The sequence below is a fragment of the Quercus lobata genome, chromosome 2, assembly GCF_001633185.2.
Source record: "Quercus lobata isolate SW786 chromosome 2, ValleyOak3.0 Primary Assembly, whole genome shotgun sequence".
NCBI classification, from domain to species: Eukaryota; Viridiplantae; Streptophyta; class Magnoliopsida; order Fagales; family Fagaceae; genus Quercus; species Quercus lobata.
Genome location: NC_044905.1, coordinates 70,560,689 through 70,583,650, shown reverse-complemented (window position 1 = coordinate 70,583,650; position 22,962 = coordinate 70,560,689). Strand labels below are relative to the sequence as shown.

Below are 22,962 nucleotides of genomic sequence, written 5' to 3'. Positions count from 1 at the left end.
AGATTATTATTTTATCACTATGGAGATAACATCTTCCTCCCATTCCTATGATGAAATAGTGATGTCTGTAAGCAATGTTTAGGGTAAGCTTTGTTTTTAATGATTCTTATATCTTGGAATTCCGAGTGGGGTATAGCAGGATACTCTTAATAAGAATCACCTATATGAGTGTGAAGTGGGCCGCTTCCATGAGAGTTTTTAAGGCTGAATTCTCTAGAGCACTTTATGAATTTACCAGGATATGTTCAGGGCTGAAATGAATACAATTATAAGAATCGAAAAATGTCCGAAAAGGAGCTGTGTGAATTCTATTGTCTTGGTATACATAAACGGCTGAACAGTTCAAGACATCATGTTCATCGGTTAGCTAGTATATCTGATAGTCTTTCACAAAGGAAAGTTCAAAGCCACAAGCTACTTCTCCCGATACAGTAACTTTTCTTCTACTCTCTTTATGTCTGCATCATCATTTGCATTATGTTTTAATCAATTTCTATTCATGTGGGGGATTGTTGAAAAAATAGTATGGAGTGAATAAGAAATTGATATTTTCTATGTTCACTTGAAGATGTTATTATAAGTGGTGAAAATCATTGAGTCTCACATTATAAATAATAGAAAATATGAGGTTTGGGTTGGATATTAGGTTGGGCTTTAGGCAATGTGTGGACTAAACCCACTTATCCAATTAATTAATAATAATATTTTATTATTGAGTCAGTTATTGAGTGAGTCAACCTGTGCACAGCAGTTGTCACTGAAACAGAATGCCTATTCAGTAACGTATAAGTTTCATAGTCCTTCATTCATAAAAAAACAACTTTTCAGAAAAAACTCTTAAAGTGAGAATATATATATTTTTTTTTCATTCATTTTTGTGTCAAAGAGAAAGAAAGAGGCATTGAGTAGTTCGCAGAGCACGACCTTGTGTGCTTTGTTTTCGTGTCGTAGATCATTTTATCCTAAGAGTCAGATGTCCACGAGTCTCAAAACACCACAGTGATTGTGTGAGGGGCGAAATCTGCTTTAAAGAGATTGTATAAAACACAAGATTTGATCTCAATTATTCAACCTTTGACGCATTGTTCATCCTTTCCTGCATCTGGTCTCTGAGTCTTTAATTATTTGCAAATTTTTATTTATATATATTCAATATTTATTTATTACTTTTGCTATCACATTTATTTGTGTTATTACTTATTCTTAAATATGTGTATTGTTCTTTTTACTTTATCACAAAAGTAAATTATTGAAATATATCCAACAATACACATACACTAAGCAGTGGTTGTGAGAAAATATAATAAGAATATTACAATCATAATCAATTTGTCCATGAAATTTGCAGAGTATACCATAGCACTAAAAAAAAAAAAAAAAAAAAGCAAGAAGAGAAACAAAATTACATGAATGAAAAAAAACTCAAAAAGCGGCCAAACCGAGTTACCCATGTAATTTGTATCAGCCAAAATATTTCCAAGTACTTTTCTTAATTTCCTTTCACGTTCAAAACGGGGTTTAATTCATGCATGCATGCATGCAATTATTTATGGTTTCCTTCTAGCCGTGGACATGGGGTTTCCATCAAATAGCTCATCAATGTAGTTCTCTAAATCTTCAGGCTGGAATTTTATGTACTTCTCTGTTTGTCTCCCTGAGTCCAAGAACTGCGAGAACCTCCCTAAGAACGACCTGTACGCCGGTATCACCACCGCCGATATCGAAACCCGAAGCTCCGACTGAAGCTGCTCGTCACTCACCACCCACGAGCTCTGCGTCCTGTGTATCTCGTCGAACATCTGGTTGAAACTCTTGAACCTCTCTTTGAGAACCGGCTTCGCCACTTTCCCATGGACAGGGTTCAAACCCTCGTGGTTTAGACAACCCAGTAGCTTATTCCACGTCTCTCTCTGGTAATTCTTGTGGTACTGCCTTAGATCCGACGACCGCTTTCGGCACCACGTGTCACCCATCACCGAGTAGATCTCTGCTGACCCTTTGATCTTCTGCAAGATATAGCGTCCATTGTTCATCATGAAGATATTGCTCAATGCAACGTCTTTGTACAGCTTGGCCTTCCCTTCTAGATTGGTGTCCAACAAATCCATCACAGTCATCAATTGCACAGCAAAGGGTGTTTGGTTTTCATTCTCATTGTCCATACTGTTCATGAAACCATGTTGTTGTTGTTGTTGCTGTTGTGTATGGCTGCATTCTTCGAAAGGAGGACGATTTGTCGAGTCGATTTGTTCGATCTTAGAATGTTCATTGAATACTTGCTCCAACGTTTCCTTGTACTCGCACGCGTACTTTAGGTAATTCATCGTGTAGCGAGTCAATGGATGAACTGCACCACCAGGAACCGGAGTTTTCGCTGTATCGGCCTTGATTGAGTTCTCGAGATCACAGAATATGAATATCGCCGCCTCGCCGAGGCGGCTCCGAGCGGTGTTGGTCTCTGTTTTGAGCTCATTCTCGCACTCGTCCTGAAACAAACCGTCCATGGCAGGAACCGTGTCTCGCAAGGTCTCGTAGATGTCGAGGAACTTGAACAGTTTCTCGGCGGAGCGTTTGGTCATGGCGATGCCCTCGACGAAATTGAGAAGCTGGATGAGAATCCCGCGGGTGAGGTTGCTGAAGAGGCTGGCGGAGATGGAAGGAAACTCGGCGGAGAAGACTCGATCGGCTAGGGTTTTCTCGCCGGGAAAGTACACGGTGGCGCACTGCTTGAAGGCTTTGATCCACGTGGCGATCTCTCGCTCCAGCGATTCCCAGTTCATCCTCTGAACCTCGTCGATGCTGTATTTCTCGAACCCTAGCCTCTGGATGCTCTCTTCGAACGCGTTCCTTCTCGACATTATGTAGATTTGCCAGCACTCGGACTCGTAGCCGCCTGAGATCATTTGCTTCGCTATTTTGCTCAGGCCGGAAACGACGTCGTCGGAGTAGCCGGGGAAAGCCTCCGGTTCGGCTGATTCGGATTCGGACTCTGCGGTTTTTGATTCCTCGAGAAGAAACCGAAACTCCTCTTCCAAATACGACATCGCTCGCTGTTGAATCCCTCCGATGCGATTGAGCAGAGAGCCACGAGACTCCGATTTCTCCTCCTCCGTTTTCAGTTCCTGAAGCGATTTCGTCAGCTTGGAAACCCGATCCAGAGACTCGAGAAAAGCCGAGTCCTCATCGGGAACCTGGCACCACTTGGCTCTTCCTTCGCCGGAAAGTTTCTGCTCCACGAGATCCAAGTATTTCTCCACCAACTCAGGAACCTCCACCGAAACGTCGTCGCTCGTCAGAGACGACAGAAACTTGTCGATATCCTCGGAAGCTTTCTTGAGGTCAAAATGAGGAACAGATTCTTCAGTCTGTGACTCTTCATTCTTGATCTCCTCTGCCTCGGAATCAAGTTTTGGCTCTGCGTCGTCTTTTGCTTCCAGCACCGGCGAAATGCCGGTATGGTCGTCAGGAAGGTGGTTGTTGTTCTCCATGGTATTGAAACTGTGAATTTTCTTTGGTTTTAGGAACGAAAAACAAAGTGAAAGAATAGAAAATATGCGAAAACAAAGCAGAATTATCCGAATACCATTATTTCTTCTTTCAGAAATGATATATTCAAACTATTTTAACAATAAATTTGGAGTCGTAAGTTGTTATTTGTTTTTTTATTATTGACGCAAAAAATAATTTTGATGTTAAATTCAAATTTAAATCTATAACAATTAATTATTTATGATTTATTATAAGAATATTGTTTTCCTCACACCGCTATTTCTTTTCCTTTTCCTTGAAGAATTTGAAATGGTCGTAATAACAATGGCGGGGATCGAGGAGCGAATGTACGGACGCAAATGAAGGTTAGAAATAAAAAAAAAAAGGATAAGAGAGAGAGAAAATTAGTTAGTGTTTGTTAGGAAACGTTGACTGGTCTTTTGTCGAGGTGGCAGTGCGTAACGCGCACCCACCACTCTCCATAATGGGCTCGGGTTTGAGGTTAATGAGCCGGGATCCGGCCCAACTGTTGTCGGCAAAAAATCGAAAACGCTTTTTTTTTTTAAATAATAAAAGAATAAAATTGCGTTATAAAAATCAGATCCAAATCCAATAGCTTCCACCACCGACCCACTAACACTGAAAAAATGGGATTGAGAAGGAGAAGAGTGAGGAGAAGGTCATGTTTGATTGTGTGTGCGTTTTGCATTGGTATGGGGCTGCTGATGCTTTCTCTGAGAACCGTTGATTCTCCTCCAAATCCAACCGATGTTGATTTTCCAGTGAAGCTCGAAGTTCAAGAAGAGAGCTCGGGTCCCGTGAGCGGTGGCGATGCGGAGGATGAGGTTGTGGGGAAGATAGGAGGAAAGTCGGAGACTGAGAGATCATGCGCCACGGTGGAGGAGATGGGAGAGGCATTTCATGGAGGGTTCTGGAATGAAAGCCTCCGAGTCAGAAGAATTATTCAGAACCACTTTGCTCTAAATGGTACATTTTTTTTTTTTTTTTTTTTTTTTTGGGGGGGTATCTTCATTTCTTTATGTTGAGCTGGATTTGTGTTTGGTTTCAGACCCAAGTTTGAGAATCAAAAGAAAAAAAATAATTGCTTTTAACCTGTAGCAGATTACTTTTAAGGTTTTAATCAAATTAGGTGCATTGTTTAAAGCAAGTAATACACTTACTTTCATGGAGGGTTCTGGCAGGTGGGGTGAATTACTTCTATTGTATTACATATGATATGTTATTATATGCGGGTGGTGAGTGGTCTTATATACATTTCAATACCTTAGTTTTGTTATTGCAGTTCAATGAGGGTAATGTTCTAGTTTTCTTTTGTGATTAGAGTAGGCTTTTGTGTAAGGTAGGTGAACTTGGAAGCATTTGGGAATGATTAAGTAGTTGCTTATCTAGTGTGAGTTCCTCCCAAGCTTAAGTACAGTTTGGTATAAGTAAAAGGTTATGATGCTAAGTGGGATAGAGAAGGGTTTCGCGGTGTGGCATAAAGGGTTATATAATAGAAGTGAGTAAATTGGATTGCTTCCATAATTTTCATGAGGAATGTTAGTTACAATCACAACATAAATTTAATTAAAAAATTCAGAGCTAGTAGGCATTGTACCTCTAGTTTCAAAATTTCTGCGCATACCTATAGCTATCCTCATGCCCATGGATTTTCATTTTTTTGGGTATACGATGTAATGTAATCCAGTTTACAATAAGAATATCCCTTTTAGATGCCATTTTTCCTATAAAATTTATATTTTGAGTCTCTTACTATTGGGACCATGTAATGATCTTATTAGGAGTATGGAAGGAAAAGTTTTGAATGAAAATCAAATAACACCTGGATGCACATTAGTTTCAATGCTGCTGCCAGAAGAAATTGTATTTGCACCTTAACAAATTGTATATCTTGTGACACAGAAGAAACTGTCTCCAACCGTTTCAATAGATTTATGCTTCAGGCATTCTTAACTACTTTTTGTTCCTTTGAATTTTCTCAAGTTTCATAGAAGCTTCCTTTGCATTCATTTAATATCTATAAATATTGATCCAATGATTTTCTATATATTTCTTTTTATTGGTCATTGACATCATCATTATGTGCCTTTGTAATGGTATGTGAAGCATGTCATTTCATTATGAGAAACTTGTGCTTCCTGGAAAACCACTTGTGTAGAAATTTGTGATGGAGAGAGAGAGAGAGAGAGAGAAGACATGAGAGGATATGAATTTCAGCCTTGTGGCCTACATACACTGGAAAAGAGCCCAAATGAGTCCATAATTATAATGGAGATTACACTCAAAAGTCAATGATAATTTTGAATATGAATTGCATATTGATTGCTTCAATCCTACAATTTTCTTTAGCAATCAATCTCTTGATTTATAACCAATCTCTGGCAATTAATGTCTTGATTTGGCCATCACTGACATGGACAGGACAGTGAATTATACTTCTTAACAACTTGTGAGACTTAGAAGGTCACATGGTTAACTTTATCTCAGGTGCTTCAAGAGTGCGAAGTCTTCCTCCGGAGCAGTTCTGCAGACATGGTTTTGTGATGGGGAAATCATCTGAGGCAGGTTTTGGAAATGAAATGTACAAGGTCCTAACTGGTGCAGCACTAAGTATAATGTTGAACCGGTCTTTGATCATTGGGCAAACCAGGCATATTGGTCTTTCCTCAAGCCTTTCTGTTCTGTATCATTATGTTGTTTTTATTATTCTTCCCTTAACAACCTGAATTTTCTGAAAGGCTGATGCTGTGGTTTATGCTTTTATCATTGCATTATACAGTATTTGGCTTCATGGTCCGGTTAACTTTGAATGTTTTAATTAGTTTACTGGGATAGTGTAATCCACAGAAGGTGAAATGTCTTAGAATGCAATCTTCCTTGGAAGCATTTTACCATATATGTTGTCCAATTTCTGGGGTTTGCTCTTCATTTTTTTTTTTTTTTTTTTTGGGGAGATGGTGGGTTTGTGTGTGTGTGTTTTTTTTGGGGGGGGGTGGGGGGGAGCACTCAATTAGAACAGCATATTAGAGTCCAGGACTGACACAGAGATATATATTATATGCAATTGCTGTATTGTTAATGCATTTCATTGATCTGAATTTTTCTTTGCTTCTGTCTTTAGGAAGAAATATCCTTTTGGTGATTACATTTCTTACTCGAACCACACTTTTACCTTGAAAGAAGTCAAGCATCTGTGGAGACACAATGGCTGTGAGAAAAAATATAAAAGGCATCTGATTATGAGAACTGATGATTTTGAGAAGCCATCTGAAACAAATGTCCTCTGTAGCGATTGGCAGAAATGGAAGCACCCAATCATTTGGTAAAGTGAGAAAACTTTTGCTAATAATCAGTCACTCATGATCAGCAATCATCACTTGACTTTAACCTCAGTGCTGCAGGTTACAAGGTACCACAGATGCAACGGCAGCTCAATTTTTCTTGAAGAACATACACCCTGAGATGAGGAATGCTGCTTCTAATTTATTTGGACAGCCAGAGTCTCTCCAATCTCGGGCTAACGTGTTTGGGGAGCTGATGAAAGTCCTCATATCTCCTACAAAAGATGTAGAGGAAGCAGTAAATTGGGTTATTGGGGGTGGGGTGGATCCTGATATCTCATTGCACATGCGGATGCTTATGAATAGGTATTGCAACTTACAGTCAATTCCTTGACTGGGAGCAGCTACTCATATTTTTTTTCCCTGATCTGTGGCTCTGGTAGTAAAGTGTGGCAGGTTGGGCTTAGAATAAGTCTTAGTTTCACATCTTACATATGTATACGTGTGGGTGTGTGTGATTAATAACTGAGGTCTATGAAATAGGGTTTCCTCATTATGAACTAATGATTTTACTGTAATGCACTTGATATCACCGTATACAAAATAGATCCTAGCAGAAGAATGAGAACCCTTATGGAAAGGAATAGTTCCAGAAAAATGGTGACCAGGTTTGCTTGATAATTGCACTAGTTATTTGTTCGTGTAATTATTATGAACAACTTGTAGTTTATAATTTTTGCACATGGAATGCTCCTGGATTCTTCCAAGGGATCTTTTTGTAAATGTGTCCTTTTAGTCTGGAAATCAACCAGAAATTGTGTTAAATATTTGGGAAAAGAAAGGTACTAATTTATTAAATTTTTTTGTTTGTCCCTTCATACTTGTTAGGAACAACAATATTTACAATGCTTTAAGAAAGCACACAATTTTTACATGATGAATGAACATGCTTAAAATGCTGTGGAATGTTCAATGTGCTCCAAGGGTATGACTTTAACTGATATTGATTACGTACAATGCTTTAATAAAGCTCACACTTACAGATGCTTTTACATGATGAATGAACATACTTAAAATGCTGTGGAATGTTCAATATGCTCCAGGGGTATGAATTTAACTGATATTGATTCGGGTTCTTGTATTCTATATTTCAGATCTGTAAGAGCTGTACGAGCTGCATTGAATTGCGTTAGAAAAGCCATACGCATACGAAACCTCATGTCAAGACCAAAGGTGGTATTAGTGTCAGATAGCCCCTCTCTTGTAAAAAGTATCAAACCAGATTTAAGTGAATTTGCAGAGGTAATTTAGTCCGTGTACCAAATCATAAAGCCAACACATCATTCTCGATATGTATATGCCATCCATACAGGTCAATCCCGTCAAAGTTAAAACTTCTTTTCAATAAATGATGCCCTTTATTCTGGTTATATTTGTAACCATCATAACTTGAATACCTAGTCAAATTGTCACCAAAATTCATTACTTCTCACTTTCTCCATCTCTCCTAGATCCAAGTTGCAGTTTATTATATATATTTTTGTACCTAGTTTCAGTTGACCTCTAAACCCCATATCAGTTACACCATGCAAATGTCTGATATGCACATTTGATTTTAATTCATCAATTCTTTTCCCAGGTGCTTCATTTTGATTTTAAACTTTTCAAAGGGAATATATCTAGTGGCGAAAATGGATTGCATAATTCAGATTTTAGGGTGAAGGATTGGGGCCCCGCACCTAGATGGGTCGCATTTGTGGACTTCTTTCTTGCATCACGTGCTAAGTATGCTGTTGTCTCTGGGGCTCACAGGCGTGTTGGGACTACCTATGCTCAGTTAATAGCTGGGCTGGCTGCAGCATACAGTCTTGGTAAGTCTTTCATTCCTTGATCTGTATTTGTGTTATTCATATGTGATCGGATGTAAACTTTCTGGTCTAGTAGTTAAATTGGTCGTCATAATCTTTCAGAGGAGAATTCTACGGGACCAAGTTTTTCATTCTTAAGTAGCTTCCAAGGTAATTTGTTAGAAGAAGGTTTAAGGCTTCAGGTTGGATGGGGACATGTCTGGAACAGATTTGCTGGTCCATTGAGTTGTCGTCACCAGCCCAGTCAATGTGCTTTTACACCGCTTCTGCCTCCAGCATGGTGGGAAGGACTTTGGCAGTCCCCGATTCCACGGGATATCCGTAGGTTGGCTGCCTATGGTATCCAATTATCTGGCTTTGGAACCGTTGATGAAGATTATCTTCAGTCATTCTGTAAGTCAAGAAAAACTGTTGTGAAAACTGTACCATTCATTTTGTAATAGTTGGAGTTGCATTTTTTATTCTTCTTATCAACGTAACCATAATGATGAGAGAATTTTAGTTCAACTTCTTTCCAAATCCATTTCTATTGTTGTGAAAACTGCTGTAGCTCAATAGCTAGATTTTTGGGGAGCTAATTTGTTTCTCTCAACTTATCACAACCACCACAAAACAAGTAGACCCACGAGACTTGTGTGAGTTGCATTGCGTGTGTTTTCATAATTAGAACTCTGCACTAAGATTTGGTAACGATATGGAACACTAAAAATTTATGTTGTAAATTCCTCGTAGGTATCACAAAAAATTTATATCAATCAACAGTTACGATACCAAATCTAAAGCAAAAAACAATGACATTAAGATTTGGTAACGGTGTGGAAAATTAATGCAGTACACCTTCAATGAAAAAGCCACTTCAAGGATCTAATCTCATTAGAAAATCTTTTTTTATTTATTTAAATTTTTTTATTAATAATGGCAAAAAGAATCTTTGAGTTCACGATGATGAATACAAAAGAATAAAAAATACAAAGAAATCAAATGGGAGGTCTAAGAGAAGCTAGGAATTCAATAGTGGATGAACAATCAGTGAAATCCTAACACCTTGAATGATCAAAAAGAGTGTCATTTTAATTGACCCAAGGAGTACTCGGTGTTCTCAAACAAACGATGATTTTGTTCCTTTCCAAACAACTCACATCAAGCACCCAGAATTTGAGTTCCAAATATCCAAACCATACTTCCCAAGCCAATTCCTCCAACAAAACATTAAGCTCATAACCGCCTTGAGCATGACCTAATGATTATCGTTAGAAAGTCCATTATAAAGGAACATTTACAATAGTTTATACTCAAAACCTCTGTAATCCTAGACTCTATGTAATCTTTGCATATGTCTCACTTGACTTTTGACTGCATTAGTCCTAAAACCTCTAGAATCCTTCTATACTGATATTATCTACAAATGAAAATCTTCTCCATGAGCCAAAACCTTTGGCACTCTCAAGAACTTCCCAAAGATTTCCAGTAGTAGCGAACTTGCCGGAATCAAACTTTGTGGTTTCAAGAACAGTTTAAAACTTAAGGTGTATAGGTACACACAATAGTTTTTCTTGTTTTAGCTATAGAAACTTGAATGATTCTGCTTAGGCTTAAGAATAAGGCTTCAACATTCGAAGGTTTTAGCTTTGGTACAACATCCTTTCTTACCTTTAAATTTCGTGCAATAAATGGTTTATATAGGTGTACAAAGTGGATTAAAACCTAACATAAACCTTTCTTTTAGCAAAATTCAGATTGCAAATCCTGACAATTTCACTTGAGCAATTTTTTTCCCTACTCAAGTGAAACTCTTAGAGATAACACAATTTCTAACTTCAAATGACTATATCTCACTCATTTCAAATCCAAATTGGCTCAAATTTTTGTTAGTATCGAAGCCTTAGATGTCTTATTTCTAGTGAAACAATTTCACTTAGGAATTAATTATGGTGAAAAAGATATGGGCAAAAGTTCATCAAATCATAATATTTGTGCAAATCAAAACCTTTTTGTCTTTGAGCAACTTCTAACCTTGACTCAACTCAACAATTCTAATAATACAATCGATTTTGACATGTTTTGATACTAGGGATTTTTCAATTGCCAACACATCTATAAACCTTCACATTTTTCTTTCTTTTTTTCTCTCCACTAGTGGCAACTAGCTAACCACTCTAATAGAAAACTAACATTGTTACCTCAGCTTTCTGACCTCTACGATGCAATGTTAGCTCTTATTTTGAAAAAACCCACTATGTCAATGCAATGCACAATATCCTCCACACCCCCCCCCCCCCCAAAAAAAAAAAATTTTAATTGTCTGCAATTATGAATGCCCACAATGGAGTTACTCTATTAGTTATTCTAGGACTACAATCAATTCCACAACTATCTTATTTAGCAGATTATAACTGATTGCCTATTACATTTATATAAATATACTTTTTTTTTCATCATTTACAATTAGTCACATCATATGTGAAAATTATTGAAGAATTGATTGTAATTCTATAATTTTTCGACACTCAATTAAAGATAATAAATTGCGCTTTATTTGAGCATTTATAAGGTTGAAAGTCTAAAATATTTAGGAGAGAATAATTTTCAAGAAGTATGAAAAAAATAGGGAAATGAGAGAGAGAGAGAGAGAGTAGGATTTGCCAATTGCCAACACATCATTGAACCTTAACTATTTCCTTTTTTGTTTTCTTTTCACTAGCAGCAACTAGTCAACCACACTAACATAAAACCACAATTTTTTGTTTTCTTTCCACTAGCAGCAACTAGTCAACCACACTAACATAAAACCACAATTATAACCTCAATTTTTTTTACCTCTATGATGCGATAACAACTCTTATTTTGGAGGAAACCCACTACATGCCTATGCGGAGCAAAAGCGTCTTAAAAAATGAAGAATTGACCGCAATTTGCAAGCTTTGTTAAAATTTGGGTTTCAATTACAAGTTTTAATAGTTTGGGAGAGAAAAGTATAAAGACCACATAATTTAGAGGGAAAATTATTGTTGTAAAGTTGTAATTTACAACTATATTTTTGTTGGCTTTTATTCCGTGCAAAATTTTATTGTAATTATCTTCAATCTTATGTAGCCTGTATTTCATGTGGGTTTTTATTTGTAAGGGTTGTGTGTGAGAGAAAGAGAGTGTGAAGACTCAAGGCTAATTGAAGACTAAAGTTGTTTTTGCTGGTAGCTCGCAAGTAAGCTTCCCGCGAAGTGATGCATGTACCTTGTACATGACTGGAATGCAAAGAGTCAAGACATGATGGAGACAGCTGGTTTTCGTGATTGTCTCGCGGGTAAGGCCTTCGTGCGAGATACCTGCGAAATATTTTGTTTTGCCAGATTGTCATTTCTGATACACACTATCTGTACCTACACTATATATACCCCTATTACCCACATATGTTGAGGAGTGCTTTTGAGAGAAAACCCTAACCATAAACATTAAGAGTTAGTGATTGTTATACTCACAATTCTCTATACAATTACTTGTGGATTTTCCTCAACTCCTACCTCTCCATTTCCATACATTTAAGAGGTAGATAGTTCAAACACTTACCACACATTTTCAGAGTGTTTAGTGAGGTTTTGGTGCTGCTGGGAAGCATTGGAAGAAGCCATGCTTTGGTGGATGCAATTGGGCGTATTGCGGGATCCGGAGAGCTAGACAAGACACGATTCCGAGAAGCTTTGTTGGAGTAGGAATTTGGAGGGTTTAGGTGCATCGGGTAGATTAAGCTTGGAGGGTCTCTTGCTAACCCATGTATCTCAACTGATTGTCTAGTGGATCGATTACCACTTGGAGGGCGGCAGAGAGGTTTTATGCCGAGTACTTCGATTTTCTCTTCGATAACACATTGACGTGTTATTTTGTGTTTGCATTTTTCTTCCATACTCTTTTAGCTTTCATATTACTGTTGTGTTATATTGATATTGGCTTAGAGTAGTTTATTTATTTATCTGCTTGTATTTACTCTGTTCTGCACTTAGTATAAGTTAGAGAAAAATCAATTGAGTCGTAATTTTTAATTTGGGGGTCTAAACAGCTCTTGTGTTTTAACACATTTTCAAGCTTTCAATTGTGTACTCTCGGAGTACCATAAATGTGTACTCCCTCCTTTCACATGAATGGTAGGTCCCACCATTAATTTAATTAATGAGATTCACCATTCATGTGAGAGGAGGGAGTACGCATTTATGGTATTTCGGGAGTATCTAATAATTTTTCAATTTAGAGTGGATTTGTGCAATTAACCCCTTAAGGAATGATGAGAAATGCACCTATTTTATCAATAACACCAATTTTGGAAAAAAGAAAAGAAAAGAAAAGTAAGGATGTAAGATTATGACTTGACACTTTTAGTTTTAGAGATCAAACTTGTCACTAGAAAAAAAATTGACAAAAACTAGAACCATGACATCCGCTCATTGTGCTCATAATGATTACTTTTTATTTTCAAGTCAAGACATCAATTGATTTTTAGTATAAACAAATTTTGAAACCATTATTTTATGATATGTGTTTAATTAATTAGAATTAATAAATAGATTCTTAAAAGTATTAATAAATAAAAATTTAAATTAGAGAATTTATAAACTATATAAAAGAACTTACTTAATTTAGTTCTAATTTTTTTAAAAGAAGATCAAATCTAATTCAATGAGATGCTGTTTAATATTGGGTTGCTTTATCTAAAAAGATAGTGAATTATTTTAGAAATTTTTTTAACTCTAAATACCAAATGGGAGTGGAGGGTGCTTGGTTGGGAGAAAAAATTTGGGAGAAAATGGTGGGCCATAGGAGTTTTTTCTTTGGGAAAATTATTGAATACTCCGGGAATACAATAAATGCGTATTCCTCCATCTCACACGAATTGTAAGTTCCACTATGAATTTAATTAATGAGACTCACAATTATGTGAGAGGGGGAGTATACATTTATGTTACTATGGGAGTATCCAATAATTACCCTTTTCTTTGGCCTCACCATCTGGGTTGATTTTGGAATCTTCTTAATTTGGAGAGATAATGTAGGAAAAGAAGGAAGGGGCTTGAACTTGATGGGAAATTACCTATCTATCCCTATCTCCTCCCACCATTAGCTTCTCTATTTTCTTTTATTTTTTATTTTTTATTTATTTATTTTTTTTTTTCAATTTTAAGGGTATGTTTGTTTGGAGGGATTTTAAAGAGAATGGAAAATTGAGGAGATAAAAGTGGAGAAAAAGTATTTTTAGTAAGTATGTGGTTGGGAGAGAGAAAAAAAAAAGTGGTGGGGCCTGGTTTTTTTTCCCTAGACCCATCAAATTGTTTTCACCCCAAATTAAGGAGAAATCTGAAGGGAAAACAAGACCAAAAATTCTAGACAAAAAAGTCCTTGTAAGCTCCCTACGTGTCTTTGTCGGTTTTTTTTTTTTTTTTTTTTTTTTTTTTCTTGGTCATCTGTTTCGGTTTGTTTGCTACTATTGTGCTTTTCTATTTTCTTTTCTTTTGTTTGTTTGTTGAATCAAATTGGGGTTTTTTTTTTTTTTTTTTGAATTAAATGGTGGCTTTCACCTCTAATTAATATATATATATATATATACATATATAATGGAACTGAAAACTGAAAACTTTTTTTGAAAGTACTGTAGTAGATAAAGGTAAAAGTTACCTGAAATAGTATAGTGAGACCCATAAATAGTGGCAAAAATAAGCTGAATAGTAAAATAAGTTGGCAAAAATAATATTTACCAAACGGACACTTAATGATTACAAAGAAATTTATTTATTATATTATGTAGTAGGGGAATAGGAGTAAATTTATACCAATTTTATTTTCCATCCTCTTATTTTTCTTCTTAACCAAACAAATAAATTTTTCATCTCTTCACTTTTCCATCCTCCCAACCAAATACATATGAAAGAAAATTAAATATTTTCTATCCTCCCACTTTTCTATCATTTCTATATTTTCTATCATTTCACTTTTACACCACTCCAACCAAATGGACCGAAACATTTAGATTTATTTATTTATTTATTTTATATTGACATGATTTTTTTTTTCTTTTAATCTTTTTTTTTTTTTTTTTTTTATGTAATAGGGACATCAATAAATTTATACAAATTACATTTTTCTATTTTTTTTTAACTAAACAAAAGAGTTTTTTTATCTCTTTACTTTTCCACTCCTCCAATCAAGCACACATAAGATAAAAAATTAAATATCTTCTATCTCCTCACTTTTCCATCCCAACCAAACACAACCTTAAAAAAACTATAAATATCCATTCCTCAAAAAAGAAAAACTAACATCCTTACTACCTTTTTTTTTTGAAACATCCTTACTACCTAATCGATAGGGATTAGGAATTAATGATCCTCCCAAATTTCCAATATCCCAATTGTTATGATGCACGCACATGGTGAAAAAATAGAAATAAATTTTTTTTGGGGGGAGAAATTTAGAAATGAAATATGTACATAAATACTACTAGTTTCTTTTTGGCTGAATATATATAGCTTTTTTTTTTTTTTTTTTTTGGGGGTTAGTATAAATGTAAAATACATAGCTAGTTCTTAATACATTGTAATCTTAGAAGGAAAGAAATCATCCCAATATTACTTAAATCAGTGCTGACAGTCATATATGGACCAATCTTGAAAGCACAAGATTACATTACCATTTATGCACATATTTACATTCATGAGTATATTATATACTATGTATATATCCAAAAATTTAGAAGGATAAGAACAACAATTTTTAATTTCTTTTATATTAATTAAAAAGAAAAAAAAAAAAAAAAAGTTGACCAAGGAAATGAGTGCTACGTAATTGTCTGATCACATCATAAACTCAGATATACACAAGACATGTACAACGTTGAGATTCTATTAACCATCGTGTTCTCAACGTTCATTTCTAGGAAGACGTGCGTTTGAGACTTGGAACCCAACATTTCCTGATTGATTTCCCTTCCTACATTGTAACTGGTGTGCACACACGTATACCTTTCTCGGCCTTTTGGCTAAGATCAAGTGTGCACACACGTTGTCCCAACACAACAGGTACAACAAACTCATTTCATCGTTCTGTTTTTGTTTTTTGTTTTTTAATCTCAACGTAGCCAAGGTGGTTGTTTTTTTTTCATTGGCACCTGAATAATATTCTCAGGTTTTTTTTTTTTTGTTTTATGAAATAGAATTTGGTTTTGATAGGAAGCAAGAAAGAATGAGCCGTTGTTTTGGGTTTCGGAAAAAATGGAAGGATATAAAGCTGAAGCTTGAGGATGAGGTTAAGGATAATCGCAAGCCTGCAATAAAAAATGTTCATGATGCATTATCTTCAGGTTGGTTTGTATGATTAATATATATATGCATATTGAAACAACTTTTTGATGGGTTTCATTGATATGTAATGATATGGTTCTTAGACAATTTGCTTTTGATTTTTATGTTTTTTTTTGGAAGATTTCCCATGTCTGAATTTTTCGTTTCTCCATTTCCATGTCTGAATTTTGCTTTTGATTATTATGGGTTTTTGGAGATTTAATTACCATGTCTGAATCTTACTGCATTTAGACTTGTTCGGCGCGCTGCATGTAACTGAGGATCATGTTATGTTGACATTACTTAGATTCTAATGTATTAGGCCAAGTGTGGAGAATATAACTCCAATGGGTCTGTGATCTTAGATTTTGTAGTAAAATCCAAGTGGTGTGACATTACTTAGATTCTAATGTATTAGGCCAAGTGTGGAGAATATAACTCCAATGGATTTGTGATCTTAGATTTTGTAGTAAAATTCAAGTGGTGGTACTAAGCATATTCAATGACCCCTAAATGGGATTCTTGTTGATATATAAAGTTTTTTTAAATTTTATTTATTTATTTATTTATAATAATAATTTGATAGTTAGGGGATGAGAGATTTAAATCCTGAATGTCTTTATAGGAAACACTAGGAAGTGTCAATTAATTGAGTTACAAGACTTTTGGCTGTTCTTTGGTTTTTGAGAAAATATCATATTTGTCATGTTTTGATGGTCCATATCATAATCCCTTGAGGATCATGACACTTTTACTTCAGTTGTTAAGGAATTAAGTAGTATTTAATAAAGAAAAGAAAAAGAGAGATAAATAGCAACTTTATACTATAGATCGGCGCTGGTTATTCAGATCAGCGTGTTTGGCTCAAGCATGGATGAGCAGTGCTCTTGAGAATGCATTAAAATAATCTCAAAAAAATTCAGTCTTGAGTTGCAAAACAAATATTACTTGATCTTAAATAGAGCCAGCCGTATCAGCTATTGAAATTGACTTTGCAAATAGGAAGATGCAATCCTTCTTAATATTATGTTTGAAGATGCAATTCATTTTATCACTGACTTGCTGAAGCGGCCACATAGTCTTTGTCATTGCTTGCGCACTGGGAATACTGTATTTCCAATAAAAATTCAACAAACAGTTGGAATAGCCACTATACTTTACTAATTTCTGTCAGGATTGATCACTATTAGCCTAATTGTGTAGAGAAACGTGGAAACTTGTCTAATCCAAAGACTATTAGGATTCTGAGGTCTGAAACCGGCATTGTGAGCTTATCTTTTGGTTGGAATGCATGATTTGCACAATGACAACATTGCAAAACCTTGTGTTTTTACTTTTTGTATTTCTTACTTTTTCAATGGACAATTTGTGGTTTTTATGTTGCTCATATATTATTTGAGAAAATGTTTGGTTTTCTTGTCAACAAGAAAGCAATTCAAGTGAACTGCCCCACCTTATTACAACATAGGGACAGAGAGAGCAGGTTGTGTTTCAAATAGTGATCAATATATAAATTTCTTCACACTTCTCTCTCTTTTATTTTCCTTTCCTTAACTCTATACTGCATATATGTTCACGTAACAAAAACCCTGACAAATTATTTGACATGATTCTCTCAATTGTAGTAAGTTGATTGAACACCTCCATTGAGTTCAATATGCACTAATTTCTTTATTGCTGCTGGCATCTCAGATGTTTCTTTATTGTTGAGTGGAGGTGACTGCTGCATGAAGCTTTTACTCTAGACTAATAGGAAAACTTTGGTCCAAGCACATGTACTATATATTTTATCTAAATTCAACAACAATGCTGCTATAATCTCAATACTAGGTGGTAAAAGACTTAGAGTCAGTTCTCTATTACTCACATTTACACATGAAACATTTAAATGTATCATTGTACCTTCCCATTGAAGGATAAAATCACTGTCTTGGGCTCCTTTCTTAATTAGTGGTAATGTTTTGTACTTATCCAAAAAGAAATGGTAACGTGTTGTGACTCCAATTAGGTCACCTGAGGCCAATGCTATTTTGAATCCATTGGTAAATGAATTTTGATGAAGGCCATTCATGTAATAGGTTTCAACCAAAAATACAAATGCGTTATCAAACTTGTTTACAAAACCAGTTAACAACATAACAACAACACTATTCATAGATGTAATTTTAAAAAAACAGGGCCATCATGTTCATCAGGGAAAAAAGGACTATCTTATGATTGTAATTTTATCTTAACCTTTTTAGAATCATGAAATATTTGTTAGAGAACTTTGCAGCAATTTACTGAACTTGGAAGTTTCTTTCCTTTGCTACAGCTGATAAAAATAGTTGTTTTGGACAATAAGATGCAGGGTCGTTTGTCTGCTTGGCTAGCCAATCACCATTCACGTTTTTTCTTTTTCTTCTGAACTATATGTTGACTCTGATTGACATGATATAATTCTTCCCTGTTCCTTAGATATACTTTATGCTTATGGAAATTATAGAACTTACAGCACTTGCTTCAAAATTCAATGTAGAATCAAGACTGGGATCAAATCCCCCAAAGGATGAGTCAAAAAATCCTGACAAGCCTCCAACATACACCTATCGAGAGCTTGCAACTGCAACAAATAACTTTAGGGAAGAAAGCTTTATTGGGGAGGGTGGATTTGGGCTTGTGTACAAGGGAAAGTTAGAAAGAACTGGTCAGGTAAATCATTTGATGGATGAAAAGCTTATTTTTCTGGATTTCATTCTCCTACAATAGTGGCCATATACTTTTCTTTCATTTTTATTTTTGTTCTACTTTTGGCTTGCATTTTCACAAGAATTTTAATGGTTTATTTATTTATTTAACATTGAAAAATCTATTATTGTTAGCAGGTTGTAGCTGTTAAGAAACTTAACCATTCAGGTCTCCAAGGGGACCCGGAATTTCTGGTGGAAGTTCTCATGCTTACTCTTCTGCGTCACCCTAACCTTGTCACATTGTTTGGTTACTGTGCTGAAGGGAATCAGCGTCTTCTTGTATATGAATATATGTCCTTAGGATCCTTGGAAGATCACCTCCATGGTACTTTATTAGATGACTTTAGTTCTGATTTTATTACAGAAGATTAGTTCCTCATATGTACAAAACCAGATCATTTGTATTCACCCCCCATAAAAAGCTCAGATTACTAAGATTATACTAAACTTCACAAGGTTAAATAAAAATTTGAAGGAATTCAGGAAAAATTAAAATTTTATGCTTGGTTTAACTTTTTAAAAAGGAACAACTAGAATTTCTCATCTGAATCACAAAATTCAAAATAGACATTTTTCATTTTTGCTTCCTTTTTTCGGTGGGGGGGAGAAGGTCTAGGGTTAGGATGGAGTTCCTCTCTAGAAATGAAAAATGGATTAGCAATGATGTTGTGTGGTATTAATGTTTCTACTTTTTCTTTGTCTGTAATTACTCAGTGCTATTCTTTTGCATTCAGCATAGATGCTTGATCAAATCGAAATTTAAATTCAATTGGAAATTTAATCCTTGGACATTCTTATGATTCAAGAACAAGGGTGTTCACTCAAGTTAAGAGTTGAGATTGAGATACATCTTAGGCTACATTTACAATGCAATAGTCTGAAACTCAATATAAGCTGTGTATCACTTTTGCCTTGTTACATTTTTCTGAGTAGGAAGAAAAAGAACAAAGAAAACCTGTTTAACCATTTCTTGGATGGATATCTACTCATTAAAGCAATTATAAAGACATTTTCCAACTTATTTGAACTAAAGTAGACTATCTAGTACAGTTTTTACATGATGTAATTTGAACAGGTTGTTAATTAACATTACTTACTGTTCTGTTGAACATATGATATCCATTATATTCTTAATTGCCTATTGTTTGAATGATGATCCCATGATTTCTCTGCAGATCTTCGACCAGATAAGGAGCCTTTAGACTGGAACACTAGGATGATGATAGCTGCTGGTGCAGCCAAAGGATTGGAGTTTCTGCACCATCAAGCAGAACCTCCTGTTATATTCAGGGACTTAAAGTCAGCTAACATATTATTGGGTGAGGGGTTCCATCCAAAACTTTCTGATTTTGGGCTAGCAAAATTTGGTCCAAGTGGTGATAAGTCGCACGTCTCCACCAGAGTCATGGGCACTCAAGGTTACTGTGCCCCTGAATATGCTACAACTGGAAAATTGACATCAAAATCTGACATCTACAGTTTTGGGGTAGTTTTGTTGGAGCTGCTAACTGGACGGAAAGCACTAGATGACAACTATGGTCGTGATAAACAGCTTGTTGAGTGGGTAATTCAATTAATGTCAATCTACATTTCTATCACTTTGCAAAAAGGATTACATTTTTATAGATTCTCAAAGGGAATTATCAATTGCACTTTTTGTTTAGAGCATTTGTCAGTAAAGTTAGCATATATGTACATGCCAGAGGAAGTAACCATCTCTGTAGGGTCTTCTCAAGTGATTTCCCATAGCAATAACTAATTCCAGTTGATTATGTCAAGTGAATATGGTTAGTCATTTGGAGGTCTGCATGTTGGATGTTGATAACATTGCATTCATTCTCACGTTTATGTTGAGGGTTTTAGTCATCTTTTTGGGTCTGCTTGATGTCTAAGTTCATCTATTGAGTGAGTGTAATTGGTCTATGCCACTGGGTTATGTATTTTGACAATTAGAGGCTATAGGTGAAGATTTCATATCGTTGTTAGTTGCATATATACTGATTTTGATAGTACTCATTTTGGATGTTTCCTATGGCTAAAGCTTACCATAAAAGTTTCTGTACATGGTCAAATTAAGTTTATGCAGCTCTCTACAAAATACACAAGATTTTTTATTTATTTATTTATTTTTTTCAACTCATGAATTATCAGAGTTTATTCATATTCCTCATGTTTTTAGGCACGTCCTATGTTGAAAGACCGCACGAGAATTACACAGTTAGCCGATCCACTGCTGAGAGGTCAGTTCCCAGAATCTGTCTTTAAGAAGACCGTAGATGTGGCAATCTTGTGTCTCCAAGAAAAGGCCAATAATCGGCCTTGCATGCAGGATGTGGTGACTGCTTTGAATTACCTAGCTTCCCGCAAGTATAACCCAAATAAGGCTAACACGGCTGAAATTAAGGGCATTGAAGATTACTCTTCAAGTGGAACAAACACGTCAACCATAGGCTCTCCAATTGGAACAAAGTTGTTGAACATAGGTGTAGACCGCGAGCAAGCTGTTGCAGAGGCCAGGATGTGGGGAGAGACCTGGAGAGAAAAACGACGAAAAAGTGCAAATAGTAGTCCTGAATCTCATGATGGCTTATATACGTAGTTAAGCATAATTCCTTCCTTGTTGTTTTCATTGTTTAAAAAATTTAGTGAGTAGAGAAATTATGCCATAAAAAAAAAAAAAAAAAAAAAAAAAAAAAAAAAAACTAGAATATAAAATGTAAGTGGAGAAAATAGGAGATTGAGACCATAGCTTAGTTTGAAGGGGATAGTCAAGGATGAGAGAAAGTCTGAGAGCTCTAGCAAGGTATAGGTTCATTATAGAGTCATTGTTGAAAGTGAAACTGATTCCGGTTTAGCAATATACCTCTTTCTTTATTTCCCCTTTAGCTTTTGGTAACTACAATATATGTCTTTCATCATCTTATCAAATAATGGTTGATTTGATCTCTAATAAATGTTGTGCCTATGGATAAATCTGAAGGCCAAGTCTTAGTCTTCTTATTTTTATCTTATGCTGCCTTGCATTCTGCCTTGCGTTCTACACTGCAAAGAATCCTATATTCAACCAAATTCAACACCCTATATTCAACAAAGAATTCCCACATAGATCAAGTAAAACAATTGGCTTTTTAAAAACTGCACTGCTTTTAAAATCTTCTAATTGGATTAGATTTTTATTTTTTTGACACAAATTGGCTAAGATATAATTTCCTATTAACTAACTTAAATTGTTAGTCAAAATGCTTTCATATCCTAAAGGGACCTGCTTTCCTCACTCCTCTTTAGCTTAATCCATGTGCATCAGCAGTTTAACACTGCCCTTATAAAACTCGCTTGTGACATTGGATTGTGGTATGTCAAAGCTGCTGAGCTTTGTGTTAGCAATCCAAATTCAAATTTTGAGTTTACCAAGTTAATTAGGATAGGAATAGTTTTAAAGACTAAATATCACATGCATTCCGGAATTGTCTAACCTCTAATTGTGAGCCAACAAAAAGTAGATTTATGATTTCCAAAACAAATTTTGTGATCCAAAACATTATCCCCTTTGCAAGAAAAGGGAAGAACATAATCAAATAGATAGTTAAAAAATAAATTGCTTGAGGTTAGGATTCAATTTTCTTGCAAAGATCCATGGGACTGGATAACAGCATATGGTGGAGATATAATATATGAGTATGAGGATTCTGATTTGGTCGTTTACTCATATCTTTACAATAAAACCTGTGTCCACCATAAGTGATAGTACTATTTTCTTTTTTAGATGGTTTTTTAATAGGTAATTTTATTTTCGTTTCTTTTTAAGCTATCCTAAAGTAAACGAAACTTTCCAAAAGTTTTTTTTTTTTTTTTGAGAAACTTTAAACTTTCCAAAAGTGGAAGTTCAATTTTCTATATTGCACTCATCTATTTTTAGACAGCAAACCAATATTCTTATAGAAAGTTTATGGCATTTAAGATCATTATATTTTTACATTTTTATTGATTAGAGTGTGATTTTATTTAGGCCTACCATTAATATCACTTTTTGATTTACCAATAATCACTCACCACATCAACAGTTTGTAAAATATTTTATAAAATAGTTTATATCTCTAACATTATTCTTCAAAGTAAATAATGATTTCCCCCCCTAAATAAATGAAATAGTGATTTAATACATAAGGAGTATAGTGACATGAGGATACTCCCTTGTTAATTAGAGTTTGAAATTAGAATCTAATTTTGCGCCATGTGTCTAAATTTATGTGGGAAC

At 35.2% G+C, this 22,962-nt stretch overlaps 3 protein-coding genes across 6 annotated transcripts; 2 read left to right on the top strand and 1 right to left on the bottom strand.

Annotated features, from left to right (window-relative positions):
* Nucleotides 1–1,371: 1,371 nt before the first annotated feature.
* LOC115978229 (exocyst complex component EXO70B1-like) lies at nucleotides 1,372–3,539 on the bottom strand. Its single transcript, XM_031100246.1, has one exon. The coding sequence runs from the start codon at nucleotides 3,486–3,488 to the stop codon at nucleotides 1,548–1,550; it is 1,941 nt and encodes a 646-aa protein (XP_030956106.1). The 5' UTR covers nucleotides 3,489–3,539; the 3' UTR covers nucleotides 1,372–1,547.
* Nucleotides 3,540–4,100: 561 nt separating this feature from the next.
* LOC115976399 lies at nucleotides 4,101–9,200 on the top strand. The gene is made up of 7 exons (XM_031097653.1): nucleotides 4,101–4,476; nucleotides 5,998–6,160; nucleotides 6,632–6,832; nucleotides 6,912–7,157; nucleotides 7,946–8,093; nucleotides 8,431–8,662; nucleotides 8,762–9,200. Exons 1-7 carry the CDS (start codon nucleotides 4,137–4,139, stop codon nucleotides 9,097–9,099), a joined length of 1,668 nt encoding a protein of 555 aa, XP_030953513.1. The 5' UTR covers nucleotides 4,101–4,136; the 3' UTR covers nucleotides 9,100–9,200.
* A 6,328-nt stretch (nucleotides 9,201–15,528) lies between these two features.
* LOC115976397 (probable serine/threonine-protein kinase PBL7) lies at nucleotides 15,529–21,588 on the top strand. Of its 4 annotated transcripts, none has more exons than XM_031097651.1 (6): nucleotides 15,529–15,717; nucleotides 15,868–15,998; nucleotides 18,497–18,669; nucleotides 18,843–19,032; nucleotides 19,883–20,271; nucleotides 20,887–21,588. In XM_031097651.1, the coding sequence occupies exons 2-6, from the start codon at nucleotides 15,881–15,883 to the stop codon at nucleotides 21,304–21,306; spliced, it is 1,290 nt and encodes a 429-aa protein (XP_030953511.1). In that variant the 5' UTR covers nucleotides 15,529–15,717; nucleotides 15,868–15,880; the 3' UTR covers nucleotides 21,307–21,588. The 4 variants fall into 4 exon arrangements, with proteins under 4 accessions (XP_030953511.1, XP_030953510.1, XP_030953512.1 ...); XM_031097650.1 differs by having other exon boundaries at nucleotides 15,550–15,717; nucleotides 15,852–15,998; XM_031097652.1 differs by lacking the exon at nucleotides 15,529–15,717 and adding an exon at nucleotides 15,740–15,781.
* Nucleotides 21,589–22,962: the final 1,374 nt, after the last annotated feature.

Coding starts and splice junctions, on each gene's coding strand:
- LOC115978229 (XM_031100246.1), bottom strand. CDS start 3,488: ATGGAGAACAACAACCACCTTCCTGACGACCATACCGGCATTTCGCCG.
- LOC115976399 (XM_031097653.1), top strand. CDS start 4,137: ATGGGATTGAGAAGGAGAAGAGTGAGGAGAAGGTCATGTTTGATTGTG. Junction 6,161..6,631: donor TTGATCATTGGGCAAACCAG/GCATATTGGTCT, acceptor TTCTGTCTTTAG/GAAGAAATATCCTTTTGGTG. Junction 8,094..8,430: donor ATTTAAGTGAATTTGCAGAG/GTAATTTAGTCC, acceptor TTCTTTTCCCAG/GTGCTTCATTTTGATTTTAA.
- LOC115976397 (XM_031097651.1), top strand. CDS start 15,881: ATGAGCCGTTGTTTTGGGTTTCGGAAAAAATGGAAGGATATAAAGCTG. Junction 18,670..18,842: donor AGTTAGAAAGAACTGGTCAG/GTAAATCATTTG, acceptor TATTGTTAGCAG/GTTGTAGCTGTTAAGAAACT. Junction 19,033..19,882: donor CTTGGAAGATCACCTCCATG/GTACTTTATTAG, acceptor ATTTCTCTGCAG/ATCTTCGACCAGATAAGGAG.